Source organism: Xylocopa sonorina, chromosome 7, assembly GCF_050948175.1.
Source record: "Xylocopa sonorina isolate GNS202 chromosome 7, iyXylSono1_principal, whole genome shotgun sequence".
In the NCBI taxonomy this organism is placed as follows: Eukaryota; Metazoa; Arthropoda; class Insecta; order Hymenoptera; family Apidae; genus Xylocopa; species Xylocopa sonorina.
The window spans coordinates 13,836,723-13,851,271 of NC_135199.1; the positions used below are offsets into that span (position 1 = coordinate 13,836,723).

The 14,549-nt window shown below is 38.3% G+C and overlaps 3 protein-coding genes across 3 annotated transcripts; all 3 read left to right on the forward strand.

Annotated features, from left to right (window-relative positions):
* The first annotated feature begins 632 nt into the window (after positions 1–632).
* LOC143425521 (choline/ethanolamine kinase) lies at positions 633–5,433 on the forward strand. The gene is made up of 6 exons (XM_076898395.1): positions 633–760; positions 2,350–2,462; positions 2,631–3,110; positions 3,173–3,419; positions 4,826–4,993; positions 5,069–5,433. Exons 1-6 carry the CDS (start codon positions 743–745, stop codon positions 5,183–5,185), a joined length of 1,143 nt encoding a protein of 380 aa, XP_076754510.1. The 5' UTR covers positions 633–742; the 3' UTR covers positions 5,186–5,433.
* A 2,304-nt stretch (positions 5,434–7,737) lies between these two features.
* Positions 7,738–10,041, forward strand: LOC143425306 (kanadaptin). The gene is made up of 6 exons (XM_076898005.1): positions 7,738–8,382; positions 8,452–8,726; positions 8,809–8,951; positions 9,023–9,183; positions 9,259–9,630; positions 9,733–10,041. Exons 1-6 carry the CDS (start codon positions 7,753–7,755, stop codon positions 10,039–10,041), a joined length of 1,890 nt encoding a protein of 629 aa, XP_076754120.1. The 5' UTR covers positions 7,738–7,752.
* A 266-nt stretch (positions 10,042–10,307) lies between these two features.
* Positions 10,308–11,383, forward strand: LOC143425432 (uncharacterized). The gene is made up of 5 exons (XM_076898184.1): positions 10,308–10,427; positions 10,619–10,741; positions 10,819–10,931; positions 11,012–11,138; positions 11,255–11,383. The coding sequence occupies exons 1-5, from the start codon at positions 10,379–10,381 to the stop codon at positions 11,335–11,337; spliced, it is 495 nt and encodes a 164-aa protein (XP_076754299.1). The 5' UTR covers positions 10,308–10,378; the 3' UTR covers positions 11,338–11,383.
* The last annotated feature ends 3,166 nt before the right edge of the window (positions 11,384–14,549 follow it).

The following is a 14,549-nucleotide window of genomic DNA, read 5'->3' on the forward strand; positions in this document are numbered from 1 at the left end:
GTATGTACGCACGATGATATGGTAGAGTGGCGCTGTTGCCGTTTCAATACGAAATTAAACAAGAGTAGGAGGAGGAAATGTGGACGCTCTCATTGGTTGCGTCTACTGCTACGTGTTACAGCTCTTTCCTTCAATTGTGTCGCATATTTCTGTTAACTTCTACCCAAATACGTGTTGAGCTTGACTCTGTTTTCTAACTTGTTTCAACTTATTTGGAACAAGGTTCGTCTCGAAAAATATACATTTATAAAAGACTAACGCGAACGTTTGTAAAGTTTGCAGTATTCTTTCTTCTGCGATAGTGGTAAATATCGATGGCCATTGAATTTTCTTCCTCGCGATCAGCGATCAGCGATCACCATTAATTACAGTTTTTTCTTTCTTTTTCTTCTTTTTAAAAAATAACCATATATGCGTCAACTTATACGTGGCAATGTAAGTGACGGTGACTCATCCATTCTTTGAAATCAAACAAAAAGCAATACTCGAGTCGCGAGTGAATTTCTACAAAATTTCTATTTATTAAATTTAAAACTTCAATTTGCAGAACGTGCTTTACTAGTTTTTCTCCTACGTAAAGATTATTTGTATCGTAAAAACCGTACGTACAGAGATTCTAACCTCGGCGTCATCCTACGTTTACGACGCAACCAAGTACCTGCAGCGTTTCTCAACGTTCTAGCCCGACATTTCAAAAGTGTCAGAATTTACCCAGATAACATTTTGAATAACAATTCATAAAATGGGTCTAGGAAACAAGGTGCGTATATTTTTTGTTCTTTTATACTTATCGCACTTGTACTTATCGTACTGATTGACATCGTCAAGATGCATTTGCTTTAAGTTCTCGAACTTGACGTTTTAAGAAAAATTCGAGTTTGTTGCAACAACATCAATTTAATATCGATTTATTTTTTTTTTAAATTCCTTTTCTTACAAATAGAAATCTGTCTAGTTCTGTTCATTGTTTCACACAATTATTACTTTCCCATAATTTTTTGATAAGTAAAACGCTAAATATAAAATATAAAAATAAAACGAAATTAGTGCTTGTATTGTGGTGACACATTCGGTACAACTTAGGTTATGGAACGATTAGTAGAGTTTAAAAGCGAAGATTTTAAACAATGATCGTTGCTTGAATAATTTTCCTTCAACAAAACGTCCATTAGCAGAAAAATCGATTAATTTCATTCCCCCTTTTTTTTTTATACCGAAACTACTTTTCACCTATTTATTATTGAAACTGAATTGCGATATTAAATCGCAAGGTATCATTTTTATTTTTACGATCTTTCAATCGAACGACCGTTCTGTCTCTTATATTTCGTCGAAAACCTCGCGGATCGTTCATAGTTCTTTGTCATTCTTCATATTTAACACTTTCGAAAATCTAGCACAATTACGCTATCTGAACTCTAATATTGCTTCTAACGAAGAATAATTCTCTTTATCTTGGATAACAAGAATTCGGTAAGCAAACACAAAGTCGCGTTGAACAACGATTGCATAATTGAGAAGAAATCATCGATATACCGGAAAAATACATCGAGTCGATAGTTTTTTAAAAAATAAATGAGAAAAAAAACATTTTTCCTCAATCATGACGAAGAAATGTACGCATTCATTTTTATCTTCTTTTTTTCTTTCTTTTTATTCATTAAAAACTATCTTACCGACGTGAACCCGATGATTTGTCCGACTTGAAATATTTTTAAATATCGTTTCGTATCGTATCGTATCGTATCGTATCGTATCGTATCGTATCGTATCGTATCGTATCGTATCGTATCGTATCGTATCGTTCGCGTTTCTTCCTTTTCTGTTTCATTACGTATTACGTATGTATGTATGTATGTATGTATGTATGTATGTATGTATGTATGTGTACCCATAGCTGTTAGTTTACTGCGTAGGGACACATACGATCGCGCAGGACTAAATATCGATCGTTATTTGCGCGCAAGTCTTGCAACGACCTACCCGCACTGTCGCCGATCAAAACGATGCGATACATTCGTTCGATGCGTTCGCGCATCTACGATAGTAAATCGTATATCGTCGCGGATCGTTTTAAGCATTTCGGACGTAGAAAGGCCGGCGTACTCGTACATATGTCAAATTCGAGTCGATACGGTGAGACGGCGAAGGAATAAGGAAATTTCCTGTTGCGGGTATGTTGGTTCGAAATACATTCCGACAATGGTCAGAGGCGATCGATCGGTTCGACGTTTCTTCTAACATGACCCTTCCCCCCCCCCCCCCCCCCCCCCCTCACATTGGTTGAAATCGAACGCGCATTACTTGGGAAAAAAATAATACTATCGTGACCAGTTTTCTTTACGTTAGATGTCCGAGGAGAATCCAGAGATGCGGGAAATGGCAGCGCGTATATGTCGTGATTATCTCCATGGAGTTTGGAAACACGTTACCGCGGAGAACATTGCACTGAAACGTATCAGGTTGGTATCGGCCGAAACCAAGCCGGTCTTAAAAAAGAAAACACAACAACGACAATTCGATAGGACAAGTTTTAGCTTATCTTGCAGTGAAAAAGGAAAAGAGGTCCTCGAACTCGTTCTTCTTCAAATTGATAGATTTTTTTCACGGTTGAATACTTTACTTTGCAGCGGTGGATTGAGCAATTGGCTGTACAACGTCCAATTGCCGGATGGAACGGTTCCGATTCGAGGCGAACCCCGGCAAGTCCTGTTACGATTATACGGGCAAATACACGGCGAACGAGCTTTAGAGGGGCTGATCACCGAGTCGGTAATCTTCACGTTGCTATCGGAAAGGCGACTCGGACCGAAACTGCACGGTATATTTCCTGGCGGTCGAATAGAAGAATACATACCTGCCAGACCATTGCTTACCAAGGAATTGGCAGATCCGAGCTTGAGCTCGATGATCGCTGAAAAAATGGCTCAAATTCACACGATGCAGGTGCCGATAAGCAAAGAACCAACTTGGCTCTGGGATACCATGGCCAAGTGGTTGGACACGGCCACGGATATTTTGGAAAACACCGAGGACGTAGACGCCCGACACTTGAAGAGTGTCAACGTTATACGGGCGATCGACTTGGACAGCGAGATCAAATGGTTCAGGTAAGAAGAGAGGGAGGGAACACCTTCGATAACTTCAATTTAAAACGTATAAAACATTTCAGATCGCTGGTAACGCGATGCAAATACCCGGTTGTCTTTTGTCACAACGATATGCAGGAGGGTAATATATTACTGCGACAAAACACCCGGAAACCGGAACTGGTTCTCATCGACTTTGAATATTGTTCTTATAATTACCGAGGATTCGACATTGCGAATCATTTCGTCGAATGGCAGTACGATTATACAACAGCGGAATACCCTTTCTTTCACGAACGCGCAGGATCCGGTCCTACGAAAGAGCAGAAGGTAAGTGTTGGAGTGCACTCCATCTTTAGAAACTAATTAATGGATAACGGTAAGATCGATCCTCGCGTTTTCTTTAACGTCTCCGTTTTCTCGTCCGACTTGTCTTGCGCCCTCGTGGACTCGGGTAGAAACGGGGAAAAGCCATTAAAAACTCCAAGGGACAACCCATCCCTTGGCATCTCTATGAAGGAACGCTATCGCTCTAGGTACCGTCTGTAACATGTACCTGTTAATTGTTAATTACTCGAACCGTTCGTTTCATTCCCGAAATAATGTCAAATTTATGTATCGTTACCGAACGATCCCATGGTTCGTAAGAAAATGGATCGCGTTCTTCCATTTGCAAGACTTTACACAACCTTTCCTTACCGAACGCGCCATCGCCGAAGAACAACTTGGAACACGTACAACTCTGTGCATTTATTCCGCCTTCTCTCTCCCCTTATTTCTATTCTTCTTTCCCACATTTTCGGAGCACACTGCCTTCGAGATTGCAAAAGTATTTAAAGCGCAAGACCAAGTTCGACGCCGTATGCGATATCTACTACTCGGTCGAGCAACTTCGAGAGAGTTATCGAGAGCAGATCGAGGACTGCTTGGCGTCTGCTGCGTGTGTATGTATTAGTTTCACAGGACCCCACGATTCGATGAGACAAGGCTGATGCCTGCGATCGGCTAGTCGGAATAATGGACGGCAATATCGATCTGCCAGTGCTACGGATCCCGTCTTGCACCGTGCGTTGTGGAACCAGAACGACCGGTGCCATCCACCCACACCTTTGCAACATCAGTCCCGTACCTGCGCATCTACGACTCTAGAGTACCACCTCTACTACACGCATTCTCGATCTAGTCGATCCATAATCTACATTACTCGATAAATGTACAGTGTCTTATGGGTGGTAAATTCGCGTTATTTCCATTTTAAGACACTTTTTCAAAATGATAGTCGATCCATATATCCGTCTATCTTTACTATTTGCAATTCTATTTACGGAACGAATATGTCCCAACGAACGCATGTTTCATTAGATTTTTCCGACCGTTTAACAAATTTACCACGTACCATTTTCTCTAGCTACTTTTCGCTACAGACGACGTTCTCTCTTTTCAAGTTTGTCTCCTCTATTTCGTAAAGCTATACGTACGCATACATATACATATATATATATACGTACGTATGTATACTACCACATCGTTTGATCTATTTAAAATCATATTATTTTTCTTCTTCTTCTACTACTACTACTACTACTACTACTACTACTACTACTACTACTACTACTACTACTACTACTACTACTACTACTACTATTACTACTACTACTACTACTATTACTACTATTACTACTAATTCTTTTTCAAGAGTTCGCATCGCGCATTTAACAGTTCGATCTGTTCGACAGCTCAACTTTATCAGAAGTTACCTGAGAACGATTGGCAAAGAAGAAGGGCCGTCGGAAGAGGAACGAATCATGATGGAAATTAAGATATTCTCTTTGGCTAGTCATTTATTTTGGGGCCTCTGGAGCATCGTCAATGCCAAGTTGTCGGAAATTCCATTTGGATATTGGGTAACTAGTTATTTCGATCCTAACTGTCGGTTTTTTTATTTCAGTTGTATTCATTTCGGTATCACTTTGTTACAGGATTACGCAGTTTCTAGATTAAAAAATTTCCAGTACTTGAAAGAGAAAATTGCGGTATCCGGATCGTCATCGATAGATAATCACGATGTTGACAAAAAGATAACCGTGGTGGATTGAAAAGATTGACTGCATGCTTGTTATGGCGTAAAATACTTTTTTTTTTGCGACATGACAACAAACAAGTTTGTCCGTCACGTTTCCGTGCTCTTGTCAACCAACCATCTTGTCAAAGTTGTCAACGTCACGATGTGTGTCGTTATTTTGTTATCAAAGAATCGTGATACGTGTCGCGTTTTTGGTTTAGAAGAGCTAAACCACAGAAGAAAAAGTAAGAATACAAACAAGCAATTTGGCGAGTAAGACTTAAGAAAAAAGAAGAAAAAGAAAAAAAACCAGAAAAAAGCAGAAAAAAAGAAAAAACGCCTATGCAAAGAAGACAGAGAGAGAGAGAGAGAGAGAGAGAGAGAGAGAGAGAGAAACGTGGGAGGTGGCTGGAGAAGTGCAAGAAGAAATGGAATAGGAAAAAGGAAGAGAAAGAACGATGCCTTACGACAGAGTTGTTCACTAGAAAAGTATTACATCAAGAATTACGACTTTCTTCGTGATGTTTCACATTCTCTATGGTAAAGCTAGCACAAATCTTCTTCACTTTGTAAAAAGTGGTAAGCAACTGTAGAAGCGAAAATAACAACTCTGGACAAGTGGACAACTCTGCCTTACGAATTACAAATGTGATATAGAATAAGAAATGTTGTACGATATTATCTCGATACCATAAATTTTTCAGGAAAATACTGCTCCACATCCAAGTTCACATCCAAGCCAGGTTATTAATAATACTCTTAACCGGAGTTTGAAGATAAAAAAATCCTCGAATCTTCCTACCGTCTATCGATACGCGACGCATACATGGGTGTGCACGTGTACATACATATGTACACGCTAGTGTTTAGAGACAGAGGCAGCTGCGTTGATTCTGCTGGACTTGGTCAATCGAACTGAAACAAAAGCCTAGTAGTTTTTCCAATGGGAAATTGCTTCATCTTAAAATCGAATCGGTCGAGTTAACAACATAGAGAGTCGGTCAGAAAGAAGGCAACGTGTCCGTACAAATTAATAAGAGTTATTAATCGGATCGAATTTCTGGTATTAACGCAAACGCGTGACAATGACTGTTCAATCCAACGAGAAACAATATCAGCACCGAACAAAATCACTTCCCATTGCAGTCGTGCGGTCACATCGTGCGTTTGCGTTAATAAATCAGAACCAATGCTGCTATTTGTGCGTAAATACAATTTTATGTTGTACCTGGATCGTTGAGTTGTTATTTTATCATTAAACGCATTACTCTGCTTTACAATTGATTGAATATTTTTATAAAATTAATAATAACTAATTTGTGCGTCGTTACACGAAATAACACGAATAAACTACAGTGTCACGGCGACGCCCCCAGGTTCCGTAACGTCACAGCGGTATCAAATGCACCGGAACAACACGCGGTGCAGTACCAGTTGCTGATACCGTACCGCCTGCCAATCGCTTTCATTCATCAATTTTCTCACCAATGCCGTAACGAATATTAAAAATGACTAAACTAAACAGTTTATTCAGTTTAATTCTAAAATAGATTAACATGAAGCAAAGATATAAGATTATACTTGTTTTTATTATTTCTTATAATCTAACTCCGATATACATCGATCGTTGGTTACAAGTCAGAATTTTAAGTAACCTATGTAAATATAAATTATAAATATTTATAAATAATAAATATTAATTGTGCTGTTTTAATACTAAGCTGAGATCTGACTGTTTTGTAATTTATTGTATTAGATGTAGAAGAATTGTACAGGAAAGAGTGAGACAGATGATGGTGACCCGATTCTAGAACCCCTGGCGCCATCTCTGCGAAAAGTAGTGAAACTGAGTTTCGGCGATCCTCCGAGAGATGGCGCAAGTAGTACTTCGCCTGTCGATAATCATATGCGAGCAGTTTGACCACTTTTCACACAGATGGCGCTCCAGGGGTTCTGGAGTAAGGGTCACCATCATCTTTCTCTCTCTTACCACGAAAGCGGGAACTATAGAATAAAATTATTGCAATATAGATCCTGATAACACAGCTTTGTCGGAGTAACAGCAATGCGACGCTATATGTTTACTACATATTGTGGAATTTGAAGAAGAAAAGAGCTTTTAAACTTCTATTGTGTATCATTAAGGAGGATGACGACGTAGAATGACGACAATTTGTACAGTAACAAGTTTCTTGTCCACGTGATACCTTATTCGGTTAGAATATTCTATTTCCAACCTTGTCTTTTCGAAGCCTCTCGGAAAACCTGATTGATCTTTGTATTATTCTGATTAACCTTATATCTGCATTTCTTCGATACATGTATCTACTAAACGGCACCGTTTTCAAGCCTCGATTCAAGCGAAACTCTCTTTTGCGAGAGAGAGTTTCGCTTCTGTGTAACAGTTGACCATGACGATATATAATGTGTCAAATTTTCTAATTGAAGTTGTCTGCAGAAAGCTTCTATCTCATTCTAGGCAATAGTTTTTTCATGTCTATGTAGACGCACTTGAAAATGATGGAAACTAAAGTAACCGTACAAAAGTCAAGAAAAATACAAAATGAAACAAACGATAAAAGAACAGTGTCTCCCATTGAAATGGGAGAATCGTCCGAGCTGCCTGTTACTACGGAAAATACGATTGCTTCTTCGATAAAACAAAATGTGAACGATTTGTTTGTGGAGCCCGACAACAGTGGTAATGGCACAACTTTTAAGAAACCAAACGCATCCACTAGTTCTAAACTGCAGCGACGAGAGAGTAAACTTTTGAAAGTAAATCTTTCGGCGGATAAACATTTACAGGATTCGTCTATTCCATACGTGGAACCACCTTGGGGTGGAAAGCCAGAGGAGGACTATAAAATGGAAGTATTAAAGTCTGGGGTGATTATCGAGAGCATACCGCTTGGCGAACAAAGTTTTTATATCGTCGGACGCCTACCTTCTTGTCACTTGCCACTCGCTCATCCGACCATTTCTAGATACCATGCAGTTTTGCAATACAAATTTCAAGATGACGAGGAAAATCTGAAAGGTTTTTACATTTATGATTTAGGGAGTACTCATGGCACCTTTTGGAACGGATATCGCATAAAACCTAACGTTTACGTAAGAATACGCGGGGGTCATATGCTTAAGTTTGGATGTAGCCAAAGAAAATATATTTTACAAGCCCCGGCAGAAGATCAAGAAGAGGAGTCAGAATATAGCTTAACGCAATTGAAGGTTCGCCCTTCATCATTTTTCTATTCCGTGTTGTTTGTCTAATGTGTAATCGATATAGAAAATTTCCAGGAAATGAGAGCATCCGAGGTGGAAAGATACGGTACAAACGATGAAGCCGAAGCGTCCATCGAAGACAAAGAGAGCGAAGGTATCGATTGGGGAATAAGCGAGGATGCGGACGAAGAAACAGATTTACAAGAGAACCCTTACGCTTGTATGACGGACGAGGATCTGGTACTGGAAGATCCTAAGAAAACTCTAAGAGGATGGTTCGAAAGAGAAGGATACGATCTTCATTATCAAACAGAGGAGAAAGGACTTGGACAATTTCTGTGCTGGATAGAGTGAGTGGTTTCTAAAATATTTGCATCTTTGTACGACAGGTGTGAAAATATTTTTAACAATTCTCAATTGCAAAAAATCTAGTCTTCCCATGGAAGATACGGTTGGGCATTCAGTGAGAGCGGAAGCCCTGGTTAAAGGGAAAAAAAAGGAAGCGGTCGTGCAATGCGCACTGGAAGCCTGTAAAATTTTGGACAAATACGGTTTACTAAGGCAAGCTAATCATGGTAGGCAAGCTAATCAATTCAAATTGCTAACTCTATCTTTTCGTTATCTCATCGTGTTAATTTCAATATAGAAGCAAGGAAAAGGAAAACAAGGAATTGGGAAGCAGAAGATTATTACGATTCGGACGAAGATAATTTCTTGGATAGAACAGGATCAATAGAGAGGAAACGTGCGCAAAGAATGCGATTAGCTGGGAAGCTTGAGGAAAAAGTGGAAACTTATGATTCGTTGGTGAGTATATGATAAATTTGGTTGAGTGAAAAGATAGCGTAAAATGTAATGGTGTTATTTGTATTATTATTTTAGTTGGAAAAACAGAAAAAAGTTACCAAACGAATATTACATTTGTCAACTTTGATTAAAAATTGGCAAAATGTAGATAGTGCGAAGGAACAAGCAACCGAGGAAGATGCGCTGGATGCTTTTATGTCGAGTTTAAGTTCGTTTACTTTAACTAAAAGTGATGTTGCCAAAATGAAATTAGAATTACAAAATCTTCGTAAGGAAGAGACCAATTTGATCAGATTGTTAAACTTGACGCGACCAGCAAATTTACCAGCCCTTTCTTCTCACGATACTAAAGAAGAAACCGTTTATACGGAACAGGCTGAGAAGAAAGAGACACAGTCAACGTTCAAAATAAAGAAAACTCAGGCCCCCTTATTTGGTCGCAAAAAGGTAAGGAACTAAGCTTTACGCCTCGCGTAAAATTTTCGTATAAATTTGCCTAACGATGTTCAGATTAATTAGTTTACGTTATAGAATATTACGCAAGGAAAGCAGAGAAATCAGCAAGAGGGTACGACGAATAGTAAGTTCCTCGAGTCGAATGCGATCGCCGCCGACACAACGGTAGAACCAGAATCTATAGAAGAAGTGGACAGTGATGATAGCGATAAGAAGGATTTCGAAGAAGTAACGAATCAACGAAAACATGAAATTCGAATCACGAGAAAGGATCGTCGGCACGTAGAACGGAAAATACATTGTGACCAAGACGTATACGCGGAGAATTATTCAACGTGGATACCACCGCAAGATCAAGCAGGAGACGGGAAAACAAGCCTTAATGAAAAATACGGCTACTGAATGCCTAAATTTAATCGTAATTTATTACGATACACTTTGTAAATACCCTAACTCTACGAAAATTAAATTAATTCTCTTTCGCTTACACATCATTATGCTTTTACCTTTCGTCCAAACACGAACACGCGTTTCTATTGGACAATGGATATGACACGGTAAAGTGTGAACCTGAAGCGTGAACGTAGTCGCAATTGTACGACGACAATCATTCTCAAAAACATGAGCGTACTAAATTATTATTGAAACGACTCATCATCATCGTTGTTAATCTGGTGGTGTATTTGAAATAATTCATACGTGACATACGTGCATTAGAAGGTATACAGAGCATTGGAAGATGGATTATTTTCCCGGAAAAGAGATTGTAACGTCTTACTGTCTGACAAGTATGCATAAACATATACATAAAGCGTGTAACCTCCTTTTTAGAAATTTTACAATCTCAACTTTTGACCAGGTCAGATTATTTATATTCAGTGCGAAACTGCACCGAATTAAGTTAAGTGTTAGTAACAATGTTATTTTCAAACTTAAACGAGGAGCTAATGCGATGGTATTTTTTTTCAAATTAATACAGTCGGATGGTATCTAATTGCGATTCTAATATCTTTTTGGTTCGCATCTCCTTACATTCGAGCAAAATATACAAGCTGGAAGCAAAGAAAGTACGAAGAAGAGTACGCAGCTAAACATCACAAAAGTAAACGAGTATAAAATGTTATATTTAAGTGATATCTATCCCGCCAACGATAACATCGACTCGCTTAAACTCCACAGATCCTGATCTTCTATTTTTGCAAGAAAGACTATCAGCTTTGGAAGCTTCGCGGCAAAAGATGCAAGAAGAATACTACGAGAAGTGCGCGTTGGTACAACAAGAAGGAATAAGGGTAAATGATATATGTTTAGTTCGACAGGACGTAATACATTTCGATGCAAACGTAACATTCTTCTTTCTCTTAACAAACAGAAAGGAAGAGCAAAAAAAGTATCCAGATTAATTATAGGCAACAACAGTTCCATCGGCTGCAAGCTAGGGAGCAAAGGTAACGATCGGTCCTCCTTTACAGGGAGTAGACACAGATCGTTAAAGGATGGTAATCGATTATAATATATATATATATATATATATATATATATATATATATAATATGTATAACGTATATAGAAAAAAAGGCAAAATTGTTGTAACGTTGTTGCAAATCTCTTTTAGATTACAGCCCATTAATGGGCGACGGTTCTAGAGGATATCGTCCACCTAAGCGTACTTGTTGCGGGAAGGGCAATTGTGGATAAAAGTATACAACTGTAAACTGTGACATCGTGTAAACGGAATTACCAAGCTATCACCATTTTTGTGAACCGTGCAAATCAAAGCGAGTGGGGATCTCGCTATCCTTTTTTAAGTCATTAAAGATTATTACAGTTTACTACAGCGAAATTTCAATGTCATATTTTCTTTCCATCTTTATTTATTCGTTACTCGTATATTCCGTAACGTTTTCGTATATCAATTTATATGCATATGTAATAGTTGACAATAATATAATTATTATTTTTTAATTATCTACATTTGTGCGCACGTGTTCGTCTGTATGCGTATATTACTTAATAATCTCCATCGGTCGATTTTGTTAGTATTGGCTTTTTTTCTCAATAATACCTTTAAACTGGACAATCATTTGCGTTTGTTTCGTAATAAATAAGTTATGGTGAAACTATGAAAGCGTTTACGAACAAACGATCCGGTTTCTTGTATGCGCTTTATTTACAAAACGTAAAAATGATTTAAGCTAAAAATCACTCGCATATCAGCCTTCGCATTAAATTTATACTTAAAAGCTAATTACGATGCAAGTAAAATCCAGTTATTGATTCGCAGTATCCGGAATATTTTTTATTACTTTTCATTTATTATTAATTTAGATTCATTTTAGATAGATAACGATACGACGATTAGAAAACATTGTATCATTCTATAATAACGGTACCCATCGACGCTTTCCGCCTCTCGGTTAGAGGGGAACGTTCGATCGGAACGGATTTCTATCGCCAGGAGAGAGTTGCGTTCAATTAGGCTGTTTTACAATTTTTCGGAAGAATGGAAACCGATAAATGATCTAGCGTAGTTTGCGATACGTATATACATGTACATATAATGGAAACGCGAGACGAGCGCATGAGCAATAAGTGGATAAGCGCAGTGGAAATTGAAACGAAATCATGAGCCATATGTGGGGGAAAGGGTGTTGAAACAAGTGAAACGATATAGAGGATCAAAATAAAAGTGTATCGTCCACTCTGTTAAATCGCGATTCATACGCGGGCTCTTTTTTCACAATCACGTGTAATATCATACAAATAGTGCGAACCATCGTAGCAATCGTGCTAATATGAGAAACTATAAAAATAACATTCATTACTTTTTTTCTCGCTAATTGATAGGATGGTTCAACGCTGATCGTAACGCCAACAATCGTTTACTCTCGATTCTATCGCGTATCTAACGATAGTATCGTGAGTTTACAACTTTGAACGTACCATTTTCGGTATCTTTACCACATAAGTAAATGCATGTAATTACTACCGATTGAATTTTCCGCGTATCGTGGAAAAGTCGTTAAGCGCGAATTTATATACAAATTTTGAGGTCATTTTTTTTCTTCCACCAAATCTAAATATACTATACATATATAATATAGTATACATAGATGGACCATTTACGAGCCATTAGAGTCTGATGATCGTTGGAATTTGGCAAACTTGGCGTAAGTCTGTCTAAACAGACTATCGGACGATGAGGATAGCAGTTCGAGGGGGGTTCATCGGATAGTTACCGTGAATATTTAAAATATACATTCTACAGGGCTGAGACGCTTCTTCGACTTAAATTTTATGGTACCTAAAAATACGCTACAAAAAAAAAAAAAGAAAAAAAGAAAAGAAGAAGGATTAGTTTAGTTTTTATTTTCTACCTTTTCTTTTCTTCAATCTTCTTCAAACTCTCTCACATTATATTCACCGTTTCGTTCCTCTTTTTTTTCTTCCCTTTTCTTTACTTTGCTTTTTTTTTCTTTTTGCTTTTTTTTCTTCTTTCTTGGATGGATTATACTTGTTATCTACACGATACTTACTACGGATTTACCAATTTCATTTTCGTGAACATTTACTCGCGTGGGTAATTTACATGTTACATATCGAATTGTGTTTCCACATTGTCCTACATACCTCGTAATTGCAATATTCGGCAGTGCGCTTTGGCGTCTATAAATTTTATTTGACGCAACATTGTTCATCAATTACATACCGTATTCTCGTTTAAAGGAACAAACTAATTACAAGAAATTTGAGCGATTATTAGGTCTCGAGACACACCTCAAGTTTTGTCCCAACGAGTTTGTTCGCATAATCTTGTTTTAAGGACTTAAATGTTACTTCAGCGATCGAAGTTGGTTCGTTACGATGCATACAGAACACACTTTAACGATTGCGCGCGCGCTCGCTCGCCCGTTCGCTCTCTCCCTCTTTCTCTCTTTTTCTCTTTCTCTCTAAAAACAAGAAAAGAAAGGCCTTCGATTTGCACTTGTGACCATTGGCGAGCTGATCCGGCGAGTAATCTTGCACCGTATTCGCGGTACTTTGTCCTCTTCTCTTCGGGGCGCCGAAGGGATCCGGTAATTGCTTGATATCTGGTTAACTTGTCGAAGATGAGTACGATAAAACAACAGCTATTCTCAACTATTCCACTCGGTTGCTTAGAGAAGAAAGAAGCCGATAGATACATAAATAATATATACGCATGTACACACGCGCATACATATACGTATAGTATGTACATACATACACGAATAGAACAAAATTGTTCGATATGACCATATATAATATTTTTGTTACGTGTCAGTCATCGTGTGGTTAGCTTTCGTTAATTTTTTACCGCCGTACGTAGACTTAAATTAGTCGCGTTTTTTAAAGAGCTTTCTTTATCACTTAGGAACGTTACATCGAAAAATAATAGAGCTGCACGGTACTCGATGTGGCCAGAATCTCTAAAAATAAACGCGCCACATTCTCTCAAAGTAAATGCGCCGCGGATCAACCGTCAATTGCGATGCATACGTCGAAACCGTCAACTATCAATCACTTGTACGCGTATGTATATGTATATGTATGTGTATAAAGACTACCGATTTGAAAAACTATTCAACTAAATGCACTCCATTCATTCTTGCCTTTTTGAACCGTGACTTTTTACTACGTTCCGTTTACTTACGGACAAATACGTATCATCATCGGTCGTCATTGTTACTCAATGGCAGTGGGCGTATATGTTGAGCAAAGAAAGAAAAGTCAGATAACGGTCAACTACCGTACATTATTCTTGGGCAACTACCTTTTAAAATATCTTCGAGGTCGGAGCGGAGAGAACGATCAGCAGCAGGAACAGAATTCCGATAAAAAGAGTTTCGCGCGACACTGGCAGCGATAGGAAAAAAGTACTCGTACGTTAA